The 24595-nt window shown below is 43.1% G+C and overlaps 1 protein-coding gene across 1 annotated transcript; it reads right to left on the bottom strand.

The window, feature by feature from the left end:
* Positions 1–5845: 5845 nt before the first annotated feature.
* LOC139478397 (QRFP-like peptide receptor) lies at positions 5846–24027 on the bottom strand. The gene is made up of 11 exons (XM_071260841.1): positions 24018–24027; positions 22888–22980; positions 16887–17082; positions 15547–15809; positions 14350–14471; positions 12918–13039; positions 11965–12088; positions 11360–11562; positions 8078–8222; positions 7121–7308; positions 5846–6002 (listed from the first exon to the last, which is right to left on the bottom strand). Exons 1-11 carry the CDS (start codon positions 24025–24027, stop codon positions 5846–5848), a joined length of 1623 nt encoding a protein of 540 aa, XP_071116942.1.
* Between the last annotated feature and the right edge of the window lie 568 nt (positions 24028–24595).

The following is a 24595-nucleotide window of genomic DNA, read 5'->3' as shown; positions in this document are numbered from 1 at the left end:
CCTGGCTCAATGCTTTCGATTTAATCTTGAATTGAATAAATCACATAGAGTTCATGTTGTTTGTACTCATCGATACTTGGTCATCTTCCATTGCTTTCAACATACGGACAGGCGTGAGTGAGTGAGTGAGTGAGCTAAATAGCTGAGTGAATGAGGGAGCTGTCTAGAGAGGACTGTTTACTCTATCAATGGAAGGACTCCTCTCATTTCACTGAGGTATTCTGCATGTCGATCAAACACACCGCAACCAACTTACACATGCGTTTATAAATGACGTTACACATGCGTTTATTCATCAACTTACTGGGGGGGGGGGTCCCAGACCCCCTGGAGGTGAAGCGGCCGGGGATCGAACAACCGACCTTTCACTCTCCGGGAAGGCGCTCTGTCCACTACACCACTCGCGCGGTCCAACTGAACGAGACAAAGAGGTTACTGCTGCACAAATTACAGCATCGACATTTCAGCGATACCCAATGCTGATAAGTCCGTTTAAGCACCATCACGTATAAGTGATGAAGTCATCCGTTGTTCGGGGCGGTCGGGTAGCCTTGTGGTTAAAGCGTTCTTTCCTCAAGCCGAAGACCCTGGTTCGATTCCCGACATTGGTACAATGTGTGAAACCCATTTCTGGTGACCTCCGCCGTGATATTGCTGGAATATTGCTAAAAACGACGTACAACCATACTCACACACTCACTCCATTATTCATGACGTTACAAATTGATAATACTACGCTTTTCTTTCTTTTTTTCCTCATTAAATGGCAATGGGTATTTTTTAGAATATCCTACTAGAACTCGGAAGTACGGACCATCGCCGTAAGGCTCGGGGCTCAAAGATTCATTCACTTGCGGCACAAGGTCGCGGAGATTCCTGAGATAGATGACAGTCTTCGGCAGCTTGGCCCCTGAGAGTTTTTTTAGGGCTTCTATCAAATCTCATTAAAATTAGACCTTAGTTCTCGCTACCGCTAAACAAAGATCTGAAGACTTCCCATTTGGGGTCAGGTCAGAACGACCTTTCATCCGACCAATCAGTGCGTCGCTTACCAGATTATGAAAGTGACAGTCGGAATGTGATTTCTAATCATGTAATCTCGAAAACTTTAACATGGGGTATTCCGATCGATAGTTACGTGTTTAACGACTGAATCCTTACAATTTAGACCATTCCAGAATGTTTTTTTGTTCAGATTTTAAATTTGTAATCGAGAATTTGTCAAAATATGTTACAAAGCGTAGTCTCCAATTTGAAATTTGTGCCGTAAAGCAAGAGAAAGCTGCCTTCTGATTGGTCATTCCATTGGTCGGTCAAATTTCGCGCAAGGTCTGTCTGACGTGGCCCGTAATGGGATGTCCTCAGATCTTTGTTTAGCGGTAGCGAGAACTAAGATGTGATTTTAATGAGATTGGGCTTCTATTCTGCCCTACCGAAGCACGTGTGGTACATTCGGAGTCTCTTTTGGCAAGTGACTTTGTTCGTGAACTGACTATTTATCAAGCAGTGAATGGGTACCCGGAAGGCTGAGATGGAAATATGACTGTTAATGTTCTAGGGTCTCACAGGCAGCTTGGGTTGTATACTCCCCAGGGAGATGAGAATAAAATCCGAGTGCACTCTGACCGGGATAAGAATACCGTAGCTCCATCAAATCTCACTTGGTGAGTGGAATTGGTGCCTTGTAACTGCTATTATTATTATTAATGTGTAATTAACCGTAACGCGTTGGGTATTCTCTTATTATATTGTGAAAACGGTCAAATTGATTTAACACTGATAGCTTCAAGACTGCAATTTTGGCTCAGTTGGTATTCCGGGTTAGAATTGTCCTCAGCAATTCATGCTGGTCGTAAGTGTGTAGTAAGCTCGGCGACATGGTTCAGCGAGTCGTATCCAGACGGCGTTGATTGTTGCTCGTCATATCAACCATTGGATTGATTTTTAATTGGACCCGAGAACTCTCGCAAGAACACTTTGACCATTCATCCCGACGTCCCGATCATTCGAAAACGTTCTCCGTCAAGGTCATGGGACATTTTTCTTGTAGTTTGTTGTTTTACGCCGCAGTCAACAATATTCCAGCCATATGACAGCGGTTTGTAGATAATCGAGTCTGGACCAGACAAACCAGTGATTGACATCATTAGCAACATCCCACCACGTCGGGTAATTAACACAACATATAAGCCAAGCCAGCATCACCATCTATCCCCTCCGGTCGTCTTATACAGTTCTGTGAAACTTGTCTATAGCCCCATAGGGAGCACTGCTTTCCCCGTTCCATAGTTATGGCTTTTGGTACCCATTTTCAAAGGATATTTGAACATGCATGTACTTTATATCATATGTACTGACTGGCCTAATTAAAACACAACGAATACACTAATGATAGTTTATTACCTTCAAGTTATAACAATTAATAACATAAACATATAACGGTACACACAATTAACATTAAAAACATTAGACGACAGTGTACGAGAATATTATGATCCATGTAGGCGATGATCCGGGGGAACCTCTACACATAATATCTGAGCGTGGAAAAACTGCGTTTTGGAAAAGTAGGGGTGCATTTAGCATACAACATTGTGAACGAATGTACATAACTCGAGCAAAAAATCCGTTTAGTAATAAGTAAATATGGGCAATTAAATGTTAATTGTGTTGAAAATAAACCCAAAAGCTAAAGAAACTATACCTCTCAGATGATTTTATCACATGTTTGATTTTCAATTTAAAATATCTTAAGTTACCGACATCATATAAAGAAAACTGTACTGGCCCTTAGTCAGCACCCAAAGAATACTTCCACATGGTTTTATTTTTAAAAATATAATTTGATTTTAAACTTTCAAAATTTAAAAAAAGCTGATTGATATCTTTGTCATATCAGCTTTTAAAAACAATCAAGTTGCAATTTTCGGAACAAATTTACATTTCAAACATGGTTGAGGTCATGCGATGGCAAATTAATTTCTTACCCCAGTCTCCAGTGAACCATTTATTTTACACAAAATTACCCAGCCACAGATTACATGTTACAAATTGTAGCAGGACTGAGTGATTATTAAATATACATAATCAAATTTAAAAACAGTTGTTTCAAGTTTCATTACATAAAAAAACAAACTCGGCATACTTTGTTTTGCCCCTCAATTTGTGTCACCCATATCATTCAGTAGTTTGTTTTTATACTTTTTAATGCTTAGTATGCATAAAAAGGAATTAGGGACACACTACATAATTGAAAAATATCAATTTAGTTCATTTAAAAAAACTTGAAGATTTGCACCTTTTCAATTTATTCAGATCTGGCTAAGGGGGTCAGTATCATACTTTGACGTATTATGAAGGGTGGTGGCGGGAGGTGTGTGGTCGTGTGATTATGTGTGTGAATGTGCGTGCGTGCGTGCGTTGTCCTTGAATCCCGCCTTTTGCGGCCCTTTTTTGGGCAGCATGATAACGCGATCAGTACGATGGTGATTTTACGCGAATGACGCTTCTTTCAATATATATTTGTGGCCATAATGCGTGGAAACTTTCTCAAGAAATGTTACACGTAACACAATACATACATAAGTACATACATTCCATTCAAAATATATATCAATCCATAATTAATTCTATAAGCACATGGACGGGTCAGTCCGGGAATGTCTGGGTATGGTACGGGAGGATAGTGGCGTTGGTGACGAATGTCCCAGTCATCTAATGTTCCCACATCTTATGCAGAGTTGTGTCCCTTATCTGATTTTTTGTTCCAATCCCAGACTTGAGGACTATAGTGAGTGAGTGAGTATGGTTTTACGCCGCTTTTAGCACTATTCCAGCAATATCACGGCGGGGGACACCAGAAATGGGCTTCACACATTGTACCCATTGAGGACTGTAGGCCATGGGGCGTTAGACCAAATATATTCAGTCACTTTTACCATTCAATATTGTCTTAAGGGACACTAACACGGTACAACTAGTTGTATACAACTTCAGTTCGTACAGCAAATTGTATACAACTAGTTGTACCGTGTGAATGCCCCTTTAGTCTTTGATTTCAGACTCGCTATACAGTCTTAGTCTTGCTATACACTCTTTCTATACACTCTCGCTATACAGGTTTGCTACACAGTCAATGTGATGCTATCTGATACACGTAGCGATTTGAAACCCACGAGCACGGATAGGGTGCTGACAGACCAAGAAAGACAACTAATACTAATCGATCATATGTTCCTGGCACGTCTAAGAGACGCAACTGGGCACGGCGACTGGAGCTGTAACCCATGAAATACAGTGTTGCTGCTGCTAGCCTAAGAGAGTGACGTTGTGCTACTGTGTATCCGTCGTCGTGTCGTCGCTGAGACGTCTCCGAGAACATCATCACACCCATCACAGTGTCTGCAAAGAACAGGATTACAAATTACAGATTGATATATAGTCAATGCGCCACCCTTTCAGTGAGTCAGCGTTTCACGTCGCGATTTTTCACAAGGGCAAATGGGGTAGTCTAGTGGTTAGAGCGTTCGCTCGTCACGCCTAAGACCCGGATTCGATTCCCGACATGGGTACAATGTGTGAAGCCTATTTCTTGTGTCACCCTTCGTGATATTGCTGGGATATTGCTAAAAGCGGCGTAAAACCATACTCACTCACTCACTCACTCACAACGCAAATAATCTGGCCCAGTCAAAACGAAGGTGAATGACATGACCAACGACCGGCGCCGATATTACACAATCAACCAGGTCACACACTGTTAACATCCGTTAATCGATTCTCATGTTGATCATCGGTTTCATTTGCTTCATCTTGATAATAAAACTGGAGTGTGGTGAGTGAGTTAAATGGGTTTAACGCCTCTTTGAACAGTACATCACGGCTTGATATTTGAGGAAACCCTAGGTGATGCACGTTTTTGACGTTTGACCACTTTGGTGAACTCGAGACCAAGTGAGCTGACAAACAATGATTCGTAAATCAGGCCAATTCACCCGATTCTGGCACACCTAAGGAACGCAACTCTACACGGTTCCTCGGACAACCGGGACAACGTTGCCCCAACCCAGGGTATATCAGTGACTGCGTGACTTGTCGTTAACGCTCTGGACAGCACGGGTTTCAGGCACAGCGAAATGTGGCGCCTCGGACGACGTCACCCCTTAGTGGAAAGCTCTTTGACGACAACGATGACCTCAAAGCTGCCGTGAATGGGATTTTCAGGGTGGATTCAGAAAACGCCTTCCTGACTGGAATTGAAATGCTTCACTATCGAAATGAGAAGTGTATTGGGGAGCAGGGAGATTATGTTGAAAAATATAATTAAAAAAACGTCACAATTGTTGGTTTTGTTTCTTAGGCTAAGAAAGTTTTGACCAGCTCTCGTATATACACAGCATTAAAACTACGATCAAGATCGAGTAATAAATTTCTCTTTATCATTTCTGATCGCCTCCGTGGTCCAGTGGTCCACCTGGAGATCTGAAGGTCGGCGGTTCAATCCCCAGCCGCGTCATACCGAGAAACACTAAAGGATGGTACTTGTTCTTACACAGCCTGGCGCTCGGCATTAAGGGGCTAAAACAAGGACTGGTCGTCTCGGAGTACACTGTGTCTGGTTAGGATATTCATCTTACACTGGGGCATGGTATTTCGGTGGGCTAGAACTATAAAATCGGCATCAGTCCAGACTAGTACAAGCAGACACACGTGCGTGTGCGTGCCTTTTTCAGTGCAATAATCTTGAACGCGACACCTCACCTCCAAATATCAGTCTATACCTTTTAACATTAGCTTTTTGTTCATCATACCTTCACGTGCAGACCACGTGGGCCATGTCTTGCTGCTATGCAGGTGACTTTCCGGAAGCATCTGTGGAGTAGACATTGCTCTGGTATCTCGTCGACATGGTAGACGATGTTGCCACAGTTGTATCGCCACCAGACAGCGCCTTCAGTCCAAGACATCTCCCGAGTCGTTTCCGGAACTGATGCCGAAACTGTCTAAAAACATATATATTACAAATGGCCTCTGAATCACGTTGGTTGGTTTACCGGAGATTTAACGTGCGCTTTCCGCGTGTAAAAGTAACACTTTAGCGTATCTCGCACATGGCATTGTGTCATTTCATTCAGGATTGATATACACATTAAAAATCATTTCAATGTCGGCACTTGAATTTTATTATTGTCTATTCTTTATAGCTAAAATAATTAAATATACTTGGGTACGGAACCAGTGGTGATGAGCTTGATGGATGGAGTGGTCGTGTTGTTGTGAAAGAGTTATTAAGAGTTATCTCCCCTCAAAGAAATGTCAAGAGTTGTCTGCCCTCATGGGAAATCAAAGAAACACGAGTATTGAAATTACACCCTTGCATTAAGGAGGTTGGTATAGAAGGGAATTCCCTTTTATATAGTGAAAGCGCCACCAAACAAAACGAAATCATGATCTTTCGAAGACGGCTCCATTTATCAAGTATCCTGCTGAAAACGGACTGTTAATATGATATTGTAGGGATAATAAACAATATAATAATATAGGTGCGAATGTTGAGATGCAGTCCTTGCTTAAATTTGAGAATGATGAAACAAGTGTTATCAGTCTCATATTATTGTATGCTTTTCGTGGACAAAAGCACATGGAGAATGATAAATTAAGTTTTCTGTACAGATCTTTGTGTGTGCCATAACATACATCTGGTAGACTGGTACCGTTTTAGTCCAACAAACTTGGTACGTTCTGACGCTGTGTCGGTTTAGCCTATCCTTGGCAGAACACGGTAACAAGATGCGCGACGTGTTTTGACCTTGGAACGTTCATAAGGAACATTATTTGCTCATGGCGCGCCATGACACGCGAACCTTTGCCGACGCCGGCCCGTGTCCCTGGGTGTGGCACCTTCATGGGAGAAGCTATACATCACGTATTTCACGTGGACACGTCGAGTGTATTAGAGTTCTGAAACTATAAATCCGCCAGATGCTAGAATAACAGGACAGTCTGTGCTGTTTCGTAAAGGTGATCCAATGCAAACAGTCAATGGGTAGGCTATGTCACGTGTCACGTGGGGTGCATGTTCTGTCTATTTGAAGAATGCATGATGAAGCCGGGTACTAACGAGGACATGGCCATGTAGAAGTAAGGGTTGAGGCTGCTGTTGAAGAAGGCTAGGCACTGAACTGTCAAGCGATAGATGTCCTCGTTCTGTCTGGGCTTGATGCCGAACTCCTTGAGGACCTGGTAGAACAGCATCGGGCCCCAGCTCACCACGAACACCACCAGCATCGCCACCAACATCTGCATCACCTGTAGGACAACGACGGTATAAGCAATGGTTCCAGCACGCCAACAACACCAGCATCGCCATCAACATGTGCATCACCTGGGTGACAACGACGGTATAAGCAATGGTTCCAGCACGCCAACAACATCAGCAGCATCGCCACCAACATCTACATCACCTGTAGGGCAACGACGGTATAAGCAATGATTCCAGCACGCCAACAACACCAGCATCTGCATCACCTGTAGGGTAACGACGGTAAAAGCAATGGTTCCAGCACGCCAACAACACCAGCATCGCCACCAACATCTACATCACCTGTAGGACAACGACGGTATAAACAATGGTTCCAGCACGCCAACAACACCAGCATCGCCACCAACATCTACATTACCTGTAGGACAACGACGGTATAAACAATGGTTCCAGCACGCCAACAACACCAGCATCACCTGTAGGGCAATGACGGTATAAGCAATGGTTCCAGCACGCCAACAACACCAGCATCGCCACCAACATCTGCATCACCTGCTAGCAGCAATGATATAAGTATCACACTACCAACATTGATCAAACATCTGCAAATATGGCCGCAACACATGACTTACACAGATTGAACATCGCCATCACCTGTTGGTCTAACAGTGATATGAGTAATGGTTAATACACACCACGAACACGACCCATTGGTACCAGTATACCTGGAGAGTCCAAGGAGAAAAAATCGGAAAACAAGGGTTCCTGATTAACGTTTTCCGTATTAACATTGTTTTACTGTTCACGTGTACTGACCTTTATTCGGGCCCGAATATTTCCTTCTGACTTGTCCTCCCCCGATTTGTCCGACCCCTTCGCCTTGTCAGTTCCCCCTGAACTGGGCGCTGACGACGCATCCTTGCTGCTGACTTTGTCAGTGGTGGTCACCTCGGACTTGGTCCTATACATCAGTGTAAAAGAGTATGGTTTCACGGCGCTTTTAGCAAAATTCTAATAACCTGGGCCTTCGGCGTGACGAGTGAACGTTTTAACCACTAGACTACCCAACCGCCTCTGTGGCGGTGTGTGTGTGTGTGTGGGTGTGGGTGTGTGTATATAAATGCTCATTTATTTGTATAATTAAGACGTTAATCAAATATGTTTGAATTATTTTTACGTGTTTTTACATCTTTACTTCTCACCAAAACGCTTTCAAATTGACCAAAAATTATGACAAATCACTTCATAATTTTATACAGTCAATACATATCGCACATTAAATGATTCAAATTTCTCAATGGTATGCTGCACTTACAACAGCATGATGGACAAAAGTGTCATTTCCAATATGGCTGCTATAGGTGACATGTTTCAACTTTGAAAGGAATTATTTCGGGATTCATTTGAGCAGGTATTGCTGGAGGTATGTACTTCTAATTTCACAATCATTTTGCGAGATGTTAAAAATGTTCTCTTGATAGATATATGGATACGGCATAGTTAGATAAATATACAACTAGTCAAAACCAAGTCCGTGTGTCATTCCACATACTAAATGCTAAAAGCTATTCAAATTTAACATTGATATCGTAGCAATGGATGAACAAGACACCAAATAACACTTTCTAAATGCTACGATAGCAAGAACAGTGAAGGATTCCCTTCGTGACCACTCAAATTGTTCCGAGACAAGCCGGGATTTTATTTTAGAAGTTACGGGAATGAGGTAACCATGTTAGATGCAGCAAACTGTAGTCGTCACCACTCGCTTCTTTCCGTAAACTACTAGACGGCTCGTTCCCCTTTCGATGGTGGTCATAAGTTGAGTGAGTGAGTGAGTACGGTTTTACGCCGCTTTGAGCAATATTCCAGCAATATCACGGCGGGGGACACCAGAAATGGGCTTCACACATTGTACCCATGTCGGGATTCGAACCCGGGTCTTCGGCGTGACGAGCGAACGCTTTAACCACTAGGCTACCCGACCGCCCCGTCATAAGTTGAAACGTAGCAAGCCAATCAGAATTCGCGGCAGGATTCGGGTACTTTGATCAATACAATCCCGATAATTTAAATCAATAATGGCAATATGTGTTTAAGACATTGGTGAATATACATTGTCGGACGTACACTGCAAGATACATGAATAACAGAATTGTGTTGCATAAATTGAGGTTGCCACGTGTAGGATCATGTATTGTGGATGAGAGATTCAAATGCACACGTGCGTTTGTTTACATTGTCTTGCGTCTAACTTGAATGTGATATTGGGTCTTCTTGGCTACATTGCAGAGTTTTATACTTTAGGGCGTACTTAATCATTAATACTTGACCAAAATTAAATTTGAAAATTGGAAGAAAGACAATTTAAACGACACGCGAAATCGTATTCTCCAGTAGGGGGATTCCCCATCCGGCAGCGTCAAACGGGTTCCCGCTGCTGGACGCGCTGCGCAATGTCATCGATCTGGCCGGCGGGTGTAAAGACAAAAGCCCTCATTGGATCCCTTAGGACAAAACCCCCTCAGACAAAAGACCCCTGGAACGAAATCCCCTTAGGTGCGACTTCCATTCATTGGAGTGTTCCCAAAGAGGATGCCCAACCATCATCTACACCAAAGATTACAATTATACACGAAGGACAATTATATGCACAATACGCATGTACTCGATTCAAACGAATTATTTCGAAAATTCTAAAAGTAAACTCTTACCCTCACATATACTTGTAAAAAATAGTTAAGGACCAGCCGATTCTTTCATCTTACTATAGTTAATCTGTAATGCCAAGTCAAGGACCACGCCCGTGAAGATCCGGTTTAGAAAAGGTCTCCAGCAACCCACCCTTGTCGTAAGAGGCGACGGGATCGGGTGGTCAGGCTTGCTGACTTGGTTGATGCATGTCATCGTATCCCAAATGCTTAGATCGATGCTCAATATATCAATCACTGGGTTGTTCGTTCGCTCGTCACTCTGAACACCCGGGTTCGGTTCCCCACATTGATTGGGGAAGCCCATTTCTGGTGTTCCCCGCCGTGATATTGCTGGAATGTTGCTAAAAGCGGCGTAAAACCATACTCACTCATTCTTAGATAATGTTATTGTGATGAACACGCATAAACTGTGTCTACTATTTGTTTACTGTCCATGGAAAGACAGACTTACTGTTGAAATAAATACGTTTGAAGTTGCGGCTTCCAGCAATAAAAACAAAATATAATTTTCGATACTAAACTGAATAATTTTAATAAATTCAGTAAAGATAAGATATAGATATGGATGAACACATTCCTTTAACTTCTATTACAATTGCGAACGACGTTCCGGTGTAGGGTCTAACGCCGTCATCAAGCAAGTGCAGTACAGGGTACGGGTGAGAAGCATGTGTACAAGTATGGAGTAGAGTTTATAAAGTGAGTAGCCTGTGATGTAGACAAAGCGGGTGAAATGAGGTAAAAAGTCCTTAAAGGTGAAGCCAGCAATATAAACAAGAGGATTACGACTAACTGGAATCTTTGACGAGTCGATGGTAAGCAGGGGGTGCATTAGCCTTGATCACAGTTGATTTGTGGTTATTCATCCATATATCTTATCCTTATTTAGTACCCCTACTTCTAAATGCCTCGAAAAGAAATTCATTGAGGAAATTATTTTTAATCGAAAACCACCTTGGTATTTTCATGTTAAATATACAAATATCATAGTTTTATATCAGAGAGGTTCAATACTGTTACAAAAGAAACAAGCGAGAATTGTTGTAGCACCTACATTTTAATATTACAATAAGGCGAGGGTAGAATAAGAGTTATCGTTCTTGTTTCAAGTAGTTCGCGTGTTCTTATGCCAATATTTGGAATCCTTCGAAAGAGGCACGAGTCTCCATTTGGCTTGTCCCGGAATACCACGAGTTGGTCACGAATGAACAAACAGAAAATGAATCCCAGTCGTGACTAATCGTGTAATTTCGGGAAAAGTCGTGTAGAATGTTTTAGCTTACGGAAAGACGCGATTGGGAACGAATGAAAAGAATCCAAAACCACATCCGGCTACCCTGGATCGTTCGCTGACACCCAGGTTGCCTGGATGTATGTCCAATACCTTCCATCTCCTTGCATCTTCCTCGCTGACACGGCGCTGCGGTAGAGCGCAAGGCAGCTGCCGGTGTAGGTGTAGCTCATGACGGCGAGGGGGGCCAGGTAGAGCAGTACCAACATATAGATGGAGTACAGCTGTACCCACAAGTAGTTTTCCGAAATGGCAATACAGATGTACGAGTAGGTGAGAGAGTTGTAGTAGCTCTTCTGTAATGGGTAAGAGAAGGACTGAGTGGTGATTATTGTTTTTCAAAGCGTTAATGTTGCTGGAGTCCGATCCGTTGGCTCGTCTTGAAATAGGACTTTGTTTAGCTGTGGCCGGAATCCATATTTGAACGTTTCGTGCACGTGACTATCACACGACACGACATAACTGGGTTATTCCCGTTATTTTCAAATCAAATTGTATAAAATTCTCATTAAAATCAGATCAGATCAGACTGATGCATGCCTTCGGTAGGAGGTCGTGTCATGTTAACCCTGACACGAATTTTGATCACCGACCTAAATGAAGGAAGTGGGGTTCCTGCGTCAATCAGATGTCACTTCTCTAAAAAGGCTTTATTTGGATTAAACACTAAACGAGACGCTATACTTGGACTTACACACCCTGATAAACACTGTAGGGAAGCAAAGTAACCCGGACAACAACCACGTGATCACAATGAGTATTCGTGCGCGGCGCGTGCTGCACCGGAACTGGGCCTTGAGGGGATAGCATATTGCGTAGAATCTGTAACAAGAATGCATTCAAGGAACCTTGATGTCTTCAGTACAAACTCGATGTATGACTGACACGTGAATCACGTCCAAATGGACGTGGATATGATAAGAAGTTTCATATTATTAAATATGAAGTTTAGAGATTGGTTAGAGGCATTTACGTGCAGTTTGAGTGCGTACTGATCGATTATAACAACAATAATCAAGTGATATCACGGCGACCTGAATATAATCGAGCCTGGACCAGGCAAACCAGTGACTGAAAACCAGTGACTGAAAACATGAGCAACCATCGAGATACAACGACAAGCAATCAGCCAAGTCACCGACCTCTCGATCCAATTAGGTCATCTTTTACTTCAAACTGAGACATTGATCTAACCCGGATTACCACGGGGAACGTGCTGGTTGGGTCGACGTTAAAACGTCTGCATAATCAGTAACACCCAGAATGGGCCGCACACGTTGTACTCTAGAGAGGATTTAAACTCATGGCGTGTGTAGACATGGCTTAAACCACAGGGCTATCTTACTGCCCCTCAAGCATGTCGTATCCCCTGGTGACGCTGGTATCAACGGGTCCTTGGGATTCTGAACTGACGATCGGGTGCTCTGCCTCGGTGACCTGGTTGTGTCACGTCGTTGTATTCAGACGACGTGGGCCGTTGTTCATAATATCAACCATTGGTTTTCTTACTCAGTTTTGATTTTGTGTGGGGCGTCGTGCTATGGGAATTGCTGCATGATTGCATGTAGTTGTACCCCGGGGCTTGCTCATAATATTAACCACTAGTTTGGATTATTTACAGGACGCCATGAAAAGACGAAAGAATATTCACCTCTCAAAGCTGATGATGGTGAGGGTTAGGACGGAGCAGGCGAGGCTGAAGTCCCGGATGAAGTACGTCATAATGCACGCGACGCCGCTCAGTAGGTCATTCAGATAGAACAGTTCTAGGGCCTGGAGAATGCAGGACAACGTGTTAGAGTGAGTGAGTGAGCTAGGCTTCACGCTGCTTTGAACAATATTCCATTTGTATCATGGCGCGTCAGCTTGATATCGGATGCAGGTTTCAGATGTTTATTTTAAGCATAGGCATGGTGCTGACAAATCTAGAATCATAATCAAGACGGCTGTGGGATTCTAAACCATGAGTACTGGATGATGCACATGTAGGGCGTATAACTCCTGGCTACACACATGTAGGGCGAATGACTCCTGACTACACACATGTAGGGCGTACGACTCCTGACTACACACATGGAGGGCGAATGACTCCTGACTACACACATGGAGGGCGTATGACTCCTGACTACACACATGTAGGGCGTATAACTCCTGACTACACACATGGAGGGCGAATGACTCTTGACTACACACATGGAGGGCGTATGACTCCTGACTACACACATGTAGGGCGTATGACTCCTGACTACACACATGGAGGGCGTATGACTCCTGACTACACACATGGAGGGCGTATGACTCCTGACTACACACATGGAGGGCGTATGACTCCTGACTACACACATGTAGGGCGTATAACTCCTGACTACACACATGTAGGGCGTATGACTCCTGACTACACACATGGAGGGCGTATGACTCCTGACTACACACATGGAGGGCGTATGACTCCTGACTACACACATGGAGGGCGTATGACTCCTGACTACACACATGTAAAGAATATGACTACACACATTTAGCAAGTACGACCCATGAAAACACACATGTATCAAGTAAAACCCATGAAAAAGAGTGAATGTACCTTCATGGTAAGACAGTGAACGTACCTTCATTGTAAGACAGTGAACGTACCTCCATGGGAAGACAGGGAACGTACCTTCATGGGAAGACAGTGAACGTACCTTCATATGAAGACAGTGAACGTACCTTCATGGGAAGACAGTGGATGTACCTTCATGGGAAGACAGTGAACGTACCTTCATGGGAAGACAGTGGACGTACCTTCATGGGAATACAGTGAATGTACCTGCATGGGAAGACAGTGAACGTACCTTCATGGGAAGACAGTGAACGTACCTTCATGGGAAGACAGTGAACGTACCTTCATGGGAAGAAAGTGAACGTACCTTCATGGGACGACAGTTAATGTACCTTCATGGGAAGACAGTGAACGTACCTTCATGGGAAGACAGTGAACGTACCTTCATGGGAAGACAGTGAACGTACCTTCATGGGAAGACAGGGAATGACCGTCATGGGAAGTCAGTGAACGTACCCTTATGGGAGGACAGGGAAAGTACCTTCATGGGAAGACAGACCACGAGGAGAAGGATATCCGAACAAGCCAGGCTGAGGATGAACAGGAACGTGGACGACTTCACCTTCAACCAGCACGTCAGGCATGCTATCGTCATCGCGTTGCCTGCAGCGAGTGTGTAGGTTTGACAACACTTTGAATGTTATTTCAGGAATGATTACTTCATGTAAAGGCCAAAGTGAATGAGATCTGAATGGTCCTTAAAATCGTCTTGTATGTTGCAGCTAGCGCCGCCGTGTTAGACCCCACCCTGATGGTCGTGTATATGTTAGTGCGTGGTGTGTTAGACTCCATCCTGATGGTCGTGTATAAGGTAGTGAGTTGTGTGAGAGGCTCCACCCTGATGGTCGTGTATATGTTACTGCGCGGTGTGTTAGGCTCCCCCCTCATGGTCGTGTATAAGGTAGTGAGTTGTGTGAGAGTCTTCACTCTGATGGTCGTGTATAAGGTAGTGAATTGTGTGTCAGGCTCCACCCTGATGGTCGTGTATAAGGTAGTGAGTTGTGTGTTAGGGTCCATCCTGATGGTCGTGTATAAGGTAGTGAGTTGTGTGTTAGGGTCCATCCTGATGGTCGTGTATAAGGTAGTGAGTTGTGTGTTAGGGTCCACCCTGATGGCCGTGTATAAGGTAGTGAGTTGTGTGAGAGGCTCCCCCCTGATGGTCGTGTATAAGGTAGTGAGTTGTGTGTTAGGCTCCCCCCTGATGGTCGTGTATAAGGTAGTGAGTTGTGTGAGAGGCTCCACCCTGATGGTCGGGTATAAGGTAGTGAATTGTGTGAGAGGCTCCCCCCTGATGGTCGTGTATAAGGTAGTGAGTTATGTGAGAGGCTCCACCCTGATGGTCGGGTATAAGGTAGTGAGTTGTGTGAGAGGCTCCACCCTGATGGTCGGGTATATGGTAGGTATATGTATATGGTGAGCTCTGTTAAAGCCATCCCGGCTCCACCCTGTCCAGCGCTCGTCACATGCCTAGTGTCTGCTCATATTGATGGATGCTTTGGTCGTCTTCATAAACAATGAAAACAAACAACATCCAAAAAGAAAATAAGACAGCGTCTTATTAACAACTACCCCATAAATCGCTGTAGTCCCGAGGTAAGGGAGTGTTAACTGACTACAAAAGTCCAGTGGAAACAGTGGAAGATGGTCTGTGACAGATTATACATATGTCCGCTCATACCTATGAATCCGGTGAGAAAGATGACGGAGAAGGCGATGGTGACGGCGAGGAACCTTGGCCAGTTTGTGTCCGAGAGGACGTTGGACAACTCCCACATCTGGGCCGCCACCTCCTCGGGACTCTGGGTTGAGGCAGCCACACACATGCCGGCGCACTTGCACAGTGCCTCCGTGGCCTGGTCCCGTGTGTACTTGTACCAGAAGTTAGGCGAAGGGAACTCGTCCAAGATACTACACAGGGCATCTAAGCCATCGGTGTCGTTGCTGCTTGTGGACGTACGAGGTCATTGTAAAATAATGATGATAATATTAAAAATAATAATTAATGTCAACATGACGTCAAGAAAGAGTTATTGTGACGTCATCACTGTTGTGACGTCATTACATATCCCGTCAACATTGGTGTACCTATAATGTCAACATTAACAAATACAAATAGACATAAAACCACAGCCAAATATTTGAATAAGGATCACGACAATGGGTAAAATTACATCAAGTTTCAAAACTTTCACTAGACCCTCAAAGTTATCACATGTTTGAATTTCAATTGAAAATATCTAAGTTAGCGATGTTATATTGAAAAATGAACTGTATTGGCGCTAAGTCAGACTCATTTTTATTTTTTTTGAAAATATAATTACATTTAAAAACTTCAAAACTTAAGAAACAAAACAAATGCTGATGGGTATTTTGGAAAATCAATACATTTGCTCTTTTCGGTTGACAACATTTCAAACATAGTAGGCGTCATGTGGTTTCGAAATCATTTTTTACACCAGTCTTAATTGAGCCAGTTTATGTTAATATATAATTAACCAGTCACAGAGTACAGTTTACAAACTGTTGCAGGAATGATGATTTACAGACATAATCATATTTAACAACAGTTCTTTCAATTTTCAATAACAGGAAAAGCAAACTCGCCATACTTTCTTTTGCCCCTCGGCTTACTTCAAATAGGGGCGTCCAGCTTCCATAACAATTTCGAAAAGTTTTGCTCCAATCTTAAATCAATCTGATATAGTGGTCCAAAAACATCCTCAATAATCCAGGTTACTATAGTTCCGTTCTTTTAGGACAAATGGCCTGGTACTATTTGAAACCACAGCGTCCTTTCGGAAGTGACGTCACCACATCTATCGCGACTGTCCCTTAGCACAGACTAGCTCTCGCTCGTGAAAGGTAATTTGCAATATTGCAGCTGTAGGACAGCGGTCTGTAAAAAATTGAGTCTGGACCAGACAATCCACTGATTGACATCATGAGCATCGTTCCACTCAGTTGGGATACAATGACATGTATCAACCAAGTCAGCATATATTACGTTTGTATACTCACGAGGCCGTGTCCGCCACCGAAGCTGCGGGAGTTGTGTCGACGTAGTCGCTTGCTTTGATGTTGATGCCTGTTGTCTGATCATCTGCAGTGACGTTGTTGTCGGTAACGTCATCACCCGTCGGCATCAACGTCATGTTGGCATCCGTAACATCGGAACTAATATCTGGGTTTTGTGTCCAATTGCCCGTACTTGAATCTGGCAATATAACACCGTCCATATAGAGCAAGTGAGTGTGGGTTTAACATTATTGCAGTTATATCACGGCGTGTCAGTTTGAAGTGGGAGAATAAGCCCGAGGTGATGCAGGTCTCAGACGTTTATCACTTTGGTGAAACCCGCGAGAACGGGTAGTCAGAAACATAGTCGGGGCGAACCGGGATTCGAACTCACGGTCATAGATTTCTGGCGACTGTTTACGTGAATGTGGTCGTCAAATCAACTGTTTCAATCAAGGGTGGTTATTGTGATTGGGATAGACCAGATGGATCAGAATCAAGTATTATCAAAATAAAATCATGGTGAAAGCTAATTTTACGATGCTTTTGGACATAATACAGCACACATTGCACCCATGTCGGGAATCGAACCTGTGACTTCGGCGTGACGAGCGAACGATTTAAACATGAGGCTACGGCTGCCATAAAGAAGTGATAAAGATGAGGTGAGGTGAAATGGGGTTTAACTTCTCGTTCAAGATTATTGCACTTATATAGCGACGTGCATGCACGTGTGTGTGTGTGTGTGTGTGGCTGCTTGTACTAGTCCGGACTAATGCCGACCAGTCCTTGTTTAAGCCCCTTAATGCCAAGCGCCAGGCAGGGTAACAACAAGTACCATATTTCAACGTCTTTTGGTAAGACGTGGCTGGGGATCGAGAACCCCGACTTCCGGGACACTCTAGCACGAGATCACAGAGGCGATCAGAAATGATCAAGAGAAATTTATTACTCAATCTTGATCGTAGTTTTAATGATGTGTATATACGAGGGCTGGTCAAAACGTTCTAAGCCTAAGAAACAAAGCCAACAATTTTTTAAATTTTATTATTCAACATAATCTCCCTGTTTTTCAATACACTCCTCATTTCGATAGTGAAATTCACGGCAGCTTTGAGGTCATCGTTGTCGTCAGAGAGATTTCCTCGAAGGTATTCTTTCCGTTTAGGAAACAGGTGGAAATGACGTTATTTGTTACAGGGATGTATCATGTGAATATGTCTCCAAAGATGTAGCTGGGTTACGCAGATAAAAGCAGTGGCTGACCGATCGCACCCAATAGTGGGAGAGATATGACAATCGGTATATGGAAATAAGGTACAGATAATCGACGTGAGGATTGGGAGAATATGCGGGAAATACCAAACTTAACCCACCTGTCCATAAAGTGGACTTGTCCGACATTGCCAAGGTCGGATTCTATTCAGAGAGTCATCATTGATAAAATCTGGGTAAATATTTTTAAAGCTTTTTTAAGAGGCTGTTACATAATGTTGATATCTCTTATTAGAAATAAACGACTCGTGGTCGTTGTTTATCGAACAATGAATTAATGCAGGGAGAATACACCACTCGTGGCTACGCCTCTCATGGTTTAATCACCCTACGATAAACAACTCCCACTCGTCGTGTATTTCTTAAATATACGATATAAAAACAATAAATATTGACAATCACAGATCCCACACAGCACTAGGGTTAAATGGGCGATTTCACAGATTAGACTCAGGACGTTATGTGAGTTAACATGATCATTGCCGTCACTAAATGAATGTCAATGCGTCAATAATGTGTATGGCCTCAACGTACAAACATACAGACGTGTACACGTTCAGTTCAGTTAGGCGTCATCAGGAATTTCCCTCCATTCCTCTCTCAATGCTTGTACCACCTGATTTCTGTTCTTTGGAGGAGTGGGACGGCAACGGACGCTCTGGTGAAGATGATCACAAAGATGTTCGATTGGTGACATGTCAGGTGAAAGGGCTGGCCATGGCAGAACACTGACGTTGGTCGTGGCCAGACACTGTTGTACAACACGAGCTGTGAGGTCATGTGTTGCCCTGTTGAAACAAGACCGTGGGTTGGCGGACGGTAACACCACGGGACGTAACACGAGGTCAATGTAACACGAGGTCAGTGTAACACTGGGCAATAAGGGTTCCATCGATGACAACCAGTTTGTCCTCTGTCCTTTGTCGACTGACCTAAACGGTACAGCATCCTGAATGTATTAAGGAGAGCCGTTCTTACTTTCACACGTCGGTCGGTCCGTGTTTTCCGTGCAGCTGGAACCTGCTCTCATCAGAAAATGACACACGTTGCCAGTTACGACATTGTAAACGCTGAAGCCGATACTACATCGTCATTGTCATTCCGCTGCATTGCTTGAAGTCGGAGACGTAGAGTGTGGAGACTGATGACCTGCCCATGCGCAGTCGGTCGCAGTGAGGAATTTGTAACGTAGTTGCTAGGTGCGGATATAGTGGTCATCAATGGCGGATGTGACGCCGGTTCTTCCACGTCGCAGCACCTTTGTCAGTCCTCCTATAACGCTGTGACAACTTGGTGATCGTCGTGGTTCTTGCGACTGGTGCGTAAATTGTCCCATACTGCCCAAAACTAATTGCTCTCGCTCGTTGTTCTGCAGTTAGCCTTGCGATGTTCTCGGGTATTTTACCTCCTCTAAGGTCAAGTAGTAGAGCGTCCACCCAGAGTGCGTAACGTCTGGGGTTCGATCCCCGGCCGCGTCGTACAAAAAGATGGTTTTTGTTGTTACCCTGTCTGGCGCTCGGCATTAAGGGGCTAAAACAAGGACTGGTCGGCTCGGAGTCAGTATACTGTGTCTGAGTGGGGTATTCATGTTAAACTTCGGCATGGTATCTAAGTGGGCTGGCACTATAAATCGGCATCAGTCCGGACTAGTACAAGCAGCCATACACATACATGCATGCACGTCGCTATATAGGGGCAATAATCCTGGACGTGACGGTTAACCCGTTTCACCCCCTCTCGGGTACTTTGTTGTTGACTGATGACGTTCATTTGCCATGCCACGGTTTTTATACCTTTACATAGATATTATGGTTCACGTTCATTGCAAGTTATCCTCGCAACGTCATCTTACACGTGCAGTATTGCCAAAACGAAGCAACTTGCGACGATTTTTAATTGAAACGTTCTGTCGAACACTACTATCACCAAACTGACCTTCCATGAACGTAAACTTCTTTTATGATCGTCAGCTTATATAAGATAGCTACGCGATAAATCGCAAAGAACAAAGAGTGTCTGTTTGACGCGTCTTTATTCACCGTTCAATGATCCGCCAGTTGATCAATGATGACTAACACATGTAACCACCACATGTTCATTAAGAACTTCGGAAATCTCTCCCGTCACGTTTATCGTGTCGACCATTTTGACGTCTTGTACTTGATGTAAATGTATTACGACGCGCTGTCATTGTGACTGACTTAATGAGGTAGTTCTTTGCAGAACTTTCTCATCTAATGAGGATATGAATTTAACACATGTGCTGATGTTTCTGAAGAGCAAGTTTTGCATCCATACGCCCATGTCACCTCTCTTTTTGAGGAACTATTTTACTCCGCCATATAGCTGGTTGTTGTATGGATGTCAGTGTAAACATGAAGTCACGCGTACTAAATAAAATTGTGTTTAGATCTAGGCATACATTCTTTGAGGTAAGAAATTGTGATAAAAAAATTATCAGCTCCGACGTTCATACAGTTTGGCCCTCACTCTATGAAGGTTCATGCTCCAATAATTTCATACTTTGAAGTTTACACTGTTTCTTTCATGCTGATTGGCTGAAGGGGTAGTCACGTGATCTGATATTTGGAGTTCACACACCTGTGAACGGACAGAAAAAGTTCACACGATGTGAAAAATTTTGAAATTTATTGTGTGAACTTTTGCCGGAACTACTTTCAGGGGTTTCCCCGAATTCTCGATCAGTGTTTACGATCAACTCGTTTTTCTATTTTCTTTTTAATACCTGCATTTATCAGCAATATAATTAATTTAGTATTTTTGCCTGGTTTTGTAACATTTCAGCGGACTTATAAATAAATAATATAAATGCGTTGGTTCTGGTGATTGATGTCGTCTAGCTGCTACTTGAAACAAAATGGATTGTCCTTGCGGTGATTTGGATATATGGAATGGCTATCTTTCAAAACTAATAACGCCAGTGAAGAAAATTATTTCTGTAAAACTACTGACGTGGACGAAATTGATTTAGTGTGCGATTTTGACTTTGATGCCTTGTTTTCGGAAATGACAGGAATCTCGCACCAATGAAAACAATGTCGTACCCTGCTCCGATGAGTCCGCTGACACAGAGCAAACGCGACTGCTCCTGATCAATCCCAAACTAAAACCCGATTTACTATCGTATCGGGAAAGAAATCTAAGATTTTGAGAAACCATAAATAATTGAAAAGGTAAAGAATGAAACTTAATTATTTTTTTTAAAAAAAACAAAAAACTGGCCTACCTGTTTTACCGATTGGTTATCGGAGACTAGAAATCTACTGTTCCGGTTTCTGAGTTGGCCGACCTTCTCCGTGCATACAAAGGCCCAGGGTCCCGTTCCTCAAAGCGATCTTAATTAGCGCTACGACTGCCGTACGTCTATGTTAAAGCATGGGCATTACGACTGACTTAGCACTATGATCGCTTTGTGGAACGGGGCCCAGAAGCGGCGGCACATGAGTGACGGGGCACAGAAATGAGGCTAGTAGATCTATCAGGTCATACAGTAGGTCCATCTCAGGTGACAAGAAACACCAGCTAAGCAAAGTATTACAGCACGCGCGACAAATCCCAAACTCCAAATATAACACACCCTGACGTTGAAAATTAACACAAAATACACACGTTTCAGAGCACTCGGTTCAATCCCCACCAGTCCATTCCGCATCGTCCGAATTGGTTTGCGATTATCCAAACACAAGCAACACAATCATAAATCGGTGATATTCCCAATTTACTAGTGCCATGAGAGGGTTCACGCGTCGGGGTGTTTTCCATAACTGCTCCATAAACGTCATTTTCAACAACAGTATAAATTTCATCCTCATGCTCCCGTTCGACTCGAAATGCACCTCTTTACAAACTTATGTGACGTCATAAATAAATCCGCGCTTGAAGGTTGAACTCGCCTCGGTGCATCGAGGTCATGTTTATATTTTTGTTCACCTTCCTGTAACCTATTTTTAAGATTTGATTTATCCCAAATATTGTTTGTAAATTTGTTCAGAGAAAGAAATTATGTTGATATATTTCTAGATGATGTTGTATATATTCAAAGAACTATTTTTCTTTGCGTAACTGAGTATGAGTGGGGAAACGTATGTGACCGAGAGCCGGCAAATACCGACAAAATAACATTATTGCATGTGTTCACGAAACCAGAGGACTTCAAATTTAAGCAAACATTGTTACGATATTATTCGGCGAGACCAGTGAACTACAAAGTATGAAATTATAAGAAGCTAGGAGGTTTTTAAATCGCTTTTAAATCGTTCACACTTCAATGAACCCATCCAAACTGACGTTCAATTCTTAAATTAACATCTTTAAAGAGGCTGTACATGATATTGATGTCTCCTATAAGTAATAAACGACTCGTGGTCGTGGTTTATCGTACAATAAAACACTACAGGGTGAACAAACCACTTGAGGTTGCCCCCTTCATGGTTTATTCTCCCTGTCGTGTTCTCGAACAGCTTTGACCAGTAGTTCGGTTATATCACGGAGAGTCCGCTTGATGCAGGAGTAGATCCCAAGTGAAACCCACGATCACGAATATGGCGCTGACAAACCAAGAAGCATGAACACTGTGTATCAGGGTTTCGAACCCACGGTAACAGGTTTCTGATACACCCAAGTAACAACCCCTGATAGCGAAAAGCGGCGCCAAGGCAACTGGGCTTCAGGCAGGGTAAGCGTTCAAGATGTCTTAACCTATACTTACCAATCACGGTTTCAGGAACGACACCGAATGACATCACACTGAGGCCGAAGACGATCCAAACGTTAAGAAACCGACCCCTCCATCTGACCGTATCTGTGCCATAGAACACATTGGGGGTTCACATTTGTCGGAAAATCACAAAAGGTTCAGACCTATCCCCACCTAAGTTTGTGTTATTATCTTTTCAAGTTAATTACCAGACTGATTCCACATGTCGTTATGTGTCTGGAAGAGTGTACGTGCAGTACATCGCACATGCACGTTTGCTTGTTGTTTAACGCCGCACTCAGCAATATTCCAGGTATATGACGGCGGTCTGTAAATGAACGGTTCTGGACCAGGCAATCCAGTGATTGATGGCATGATCTTCGATCAATTGGGATATGATGACATGCATCAACCAAGTCAGCGAGCCTGACCACCCAACCCCGTTAGTCGCCTCTTACGACAACCACGGTCGCCTTTACGACAATCATGGGTTGCTGAAGACCCACCCTAACCCGGATCTTCGCGGGTTGCACCTGCCAACGTAACAACTCGACAACGAAACAAATCATAAACAAACATATGGAAACAGATATGCTGAGCAGAAATAAAAGACACCCATATTTGATGGTGGCTACAAATTAAACAAACGAGAAATTGTTATTCAATGGCGAAGTATTTAATAGGCGATATTAAATCCATCACATCAATGTATATTCTACAACAAGAACAAGGAACACAGAGGGCGCAATTTCACAGAACTTAATGTGATGAACAGCGTGAAGAATATTTTTTATGTATATACTTTCTGTTTATATATCTACATGTATATACATGTAACAGTGTCCAAATACCCACGAAGTGGAGATATAACTTGCTTAATACACTACGAATAGCGATAGATTGGATATTTTAAATTGATGTGAACTTTAACTAAATGATAAATGAAAGTTATTGTTTCGACACAAAAGTATATTCCTGAAAAAGATTTACTTGTAAAAAAATGGTTTCGGTTTCAAAATGAAAACCGTCAAGTGTGGATCAATTAGGAAAGTTTTACATAAAAAAGGAGAGTGTGAATGTTTAAAAAGACATGGAATGGTGAAGGCAAATGATGTAATTTGTATCAAGAAAACAACACTTACCACTTGCCATTGACGCAATCCAGACAGATTTCAGAACAAGCCAATTCCGCGACTTGGTGTACCGTCTCAGTGAGAGTGAGACCACGTTACCCTGTGCCTATGCATCTCGTAAATACGATTAATTGCCCACATAAAAGTAACAATACTTCTAAATCGTTATCGTCAACATCAGCAGCGGTTAATGTCGTATATCACGACACCGCATAATGTACAAGTTGATTAGGTCTGCCATGGCTCTAGCGCTATTTCCGAAAACGGAATTCTGCCCTTTTTGCTATGTCCAGGGTGTGGTCATCCCGCAACTCATCGAAGGTAAGTGAATTCGTTTTACGTAAACCACAGCAGAAACGACAGTCACTTTCGTGCTAACGGTATATTCCATACACGCCATAGAGTCGTACCGGAAGTGCCACCATATTGAACCAACGTTGGGCAATCAACATTTGTGTATTGCGGTAAAAGTTCGCTTAACGTCTTTTATTGACAACTGTCTGTCACGCACGCTTAGCGGGAAACTGTTTCTAAAACAGAAGTTGTTTCCGCCTTTTCCTCTTTAGAATGTGATACAGAGATAAAAG

The sequence above is a fragment of the Haliotis cracherodii genome, unplaced genomic scaffold (genome assembly GCF_022045235.1).
Source record: "Haliotis cracherodii isolate W230 unplaced genomic scaffold, xgHalCrac1.p SCAF_4, whole genome shotgun sequence".
Classification (NCBI taxonomy): Eukaryota; Metazoa; Mollusca; class Gastropoda; order Lepetellida; family Haliotidae; genus Haliotis; species Haliotis cracherodii.
Note: the sequence above shows the minus strand (reverse complement) of the source record. Positions and strands in the feature narration are given on the sequence as shown.

Excerpts from the sequence above, each read along its gene's own strand:
- LOC139478397 (XM_071260841.1), bottom strand. Across the intron at positions 14,472-15,546 it reads CTTTCTCACCGGATTCATAG|GCAACGCGATGACGATAGCA; the intron begins GTATGAGCGGAC and ends CACTCGCTGCAG. Across the intron at positions 7,309-8,077 it reads ATATTCGGGCCCGAATAAAG|GTGATGCAGATGTTGGTGGC; the intron begins GTCAGTACACGT and ends GTTGTCCTACAG.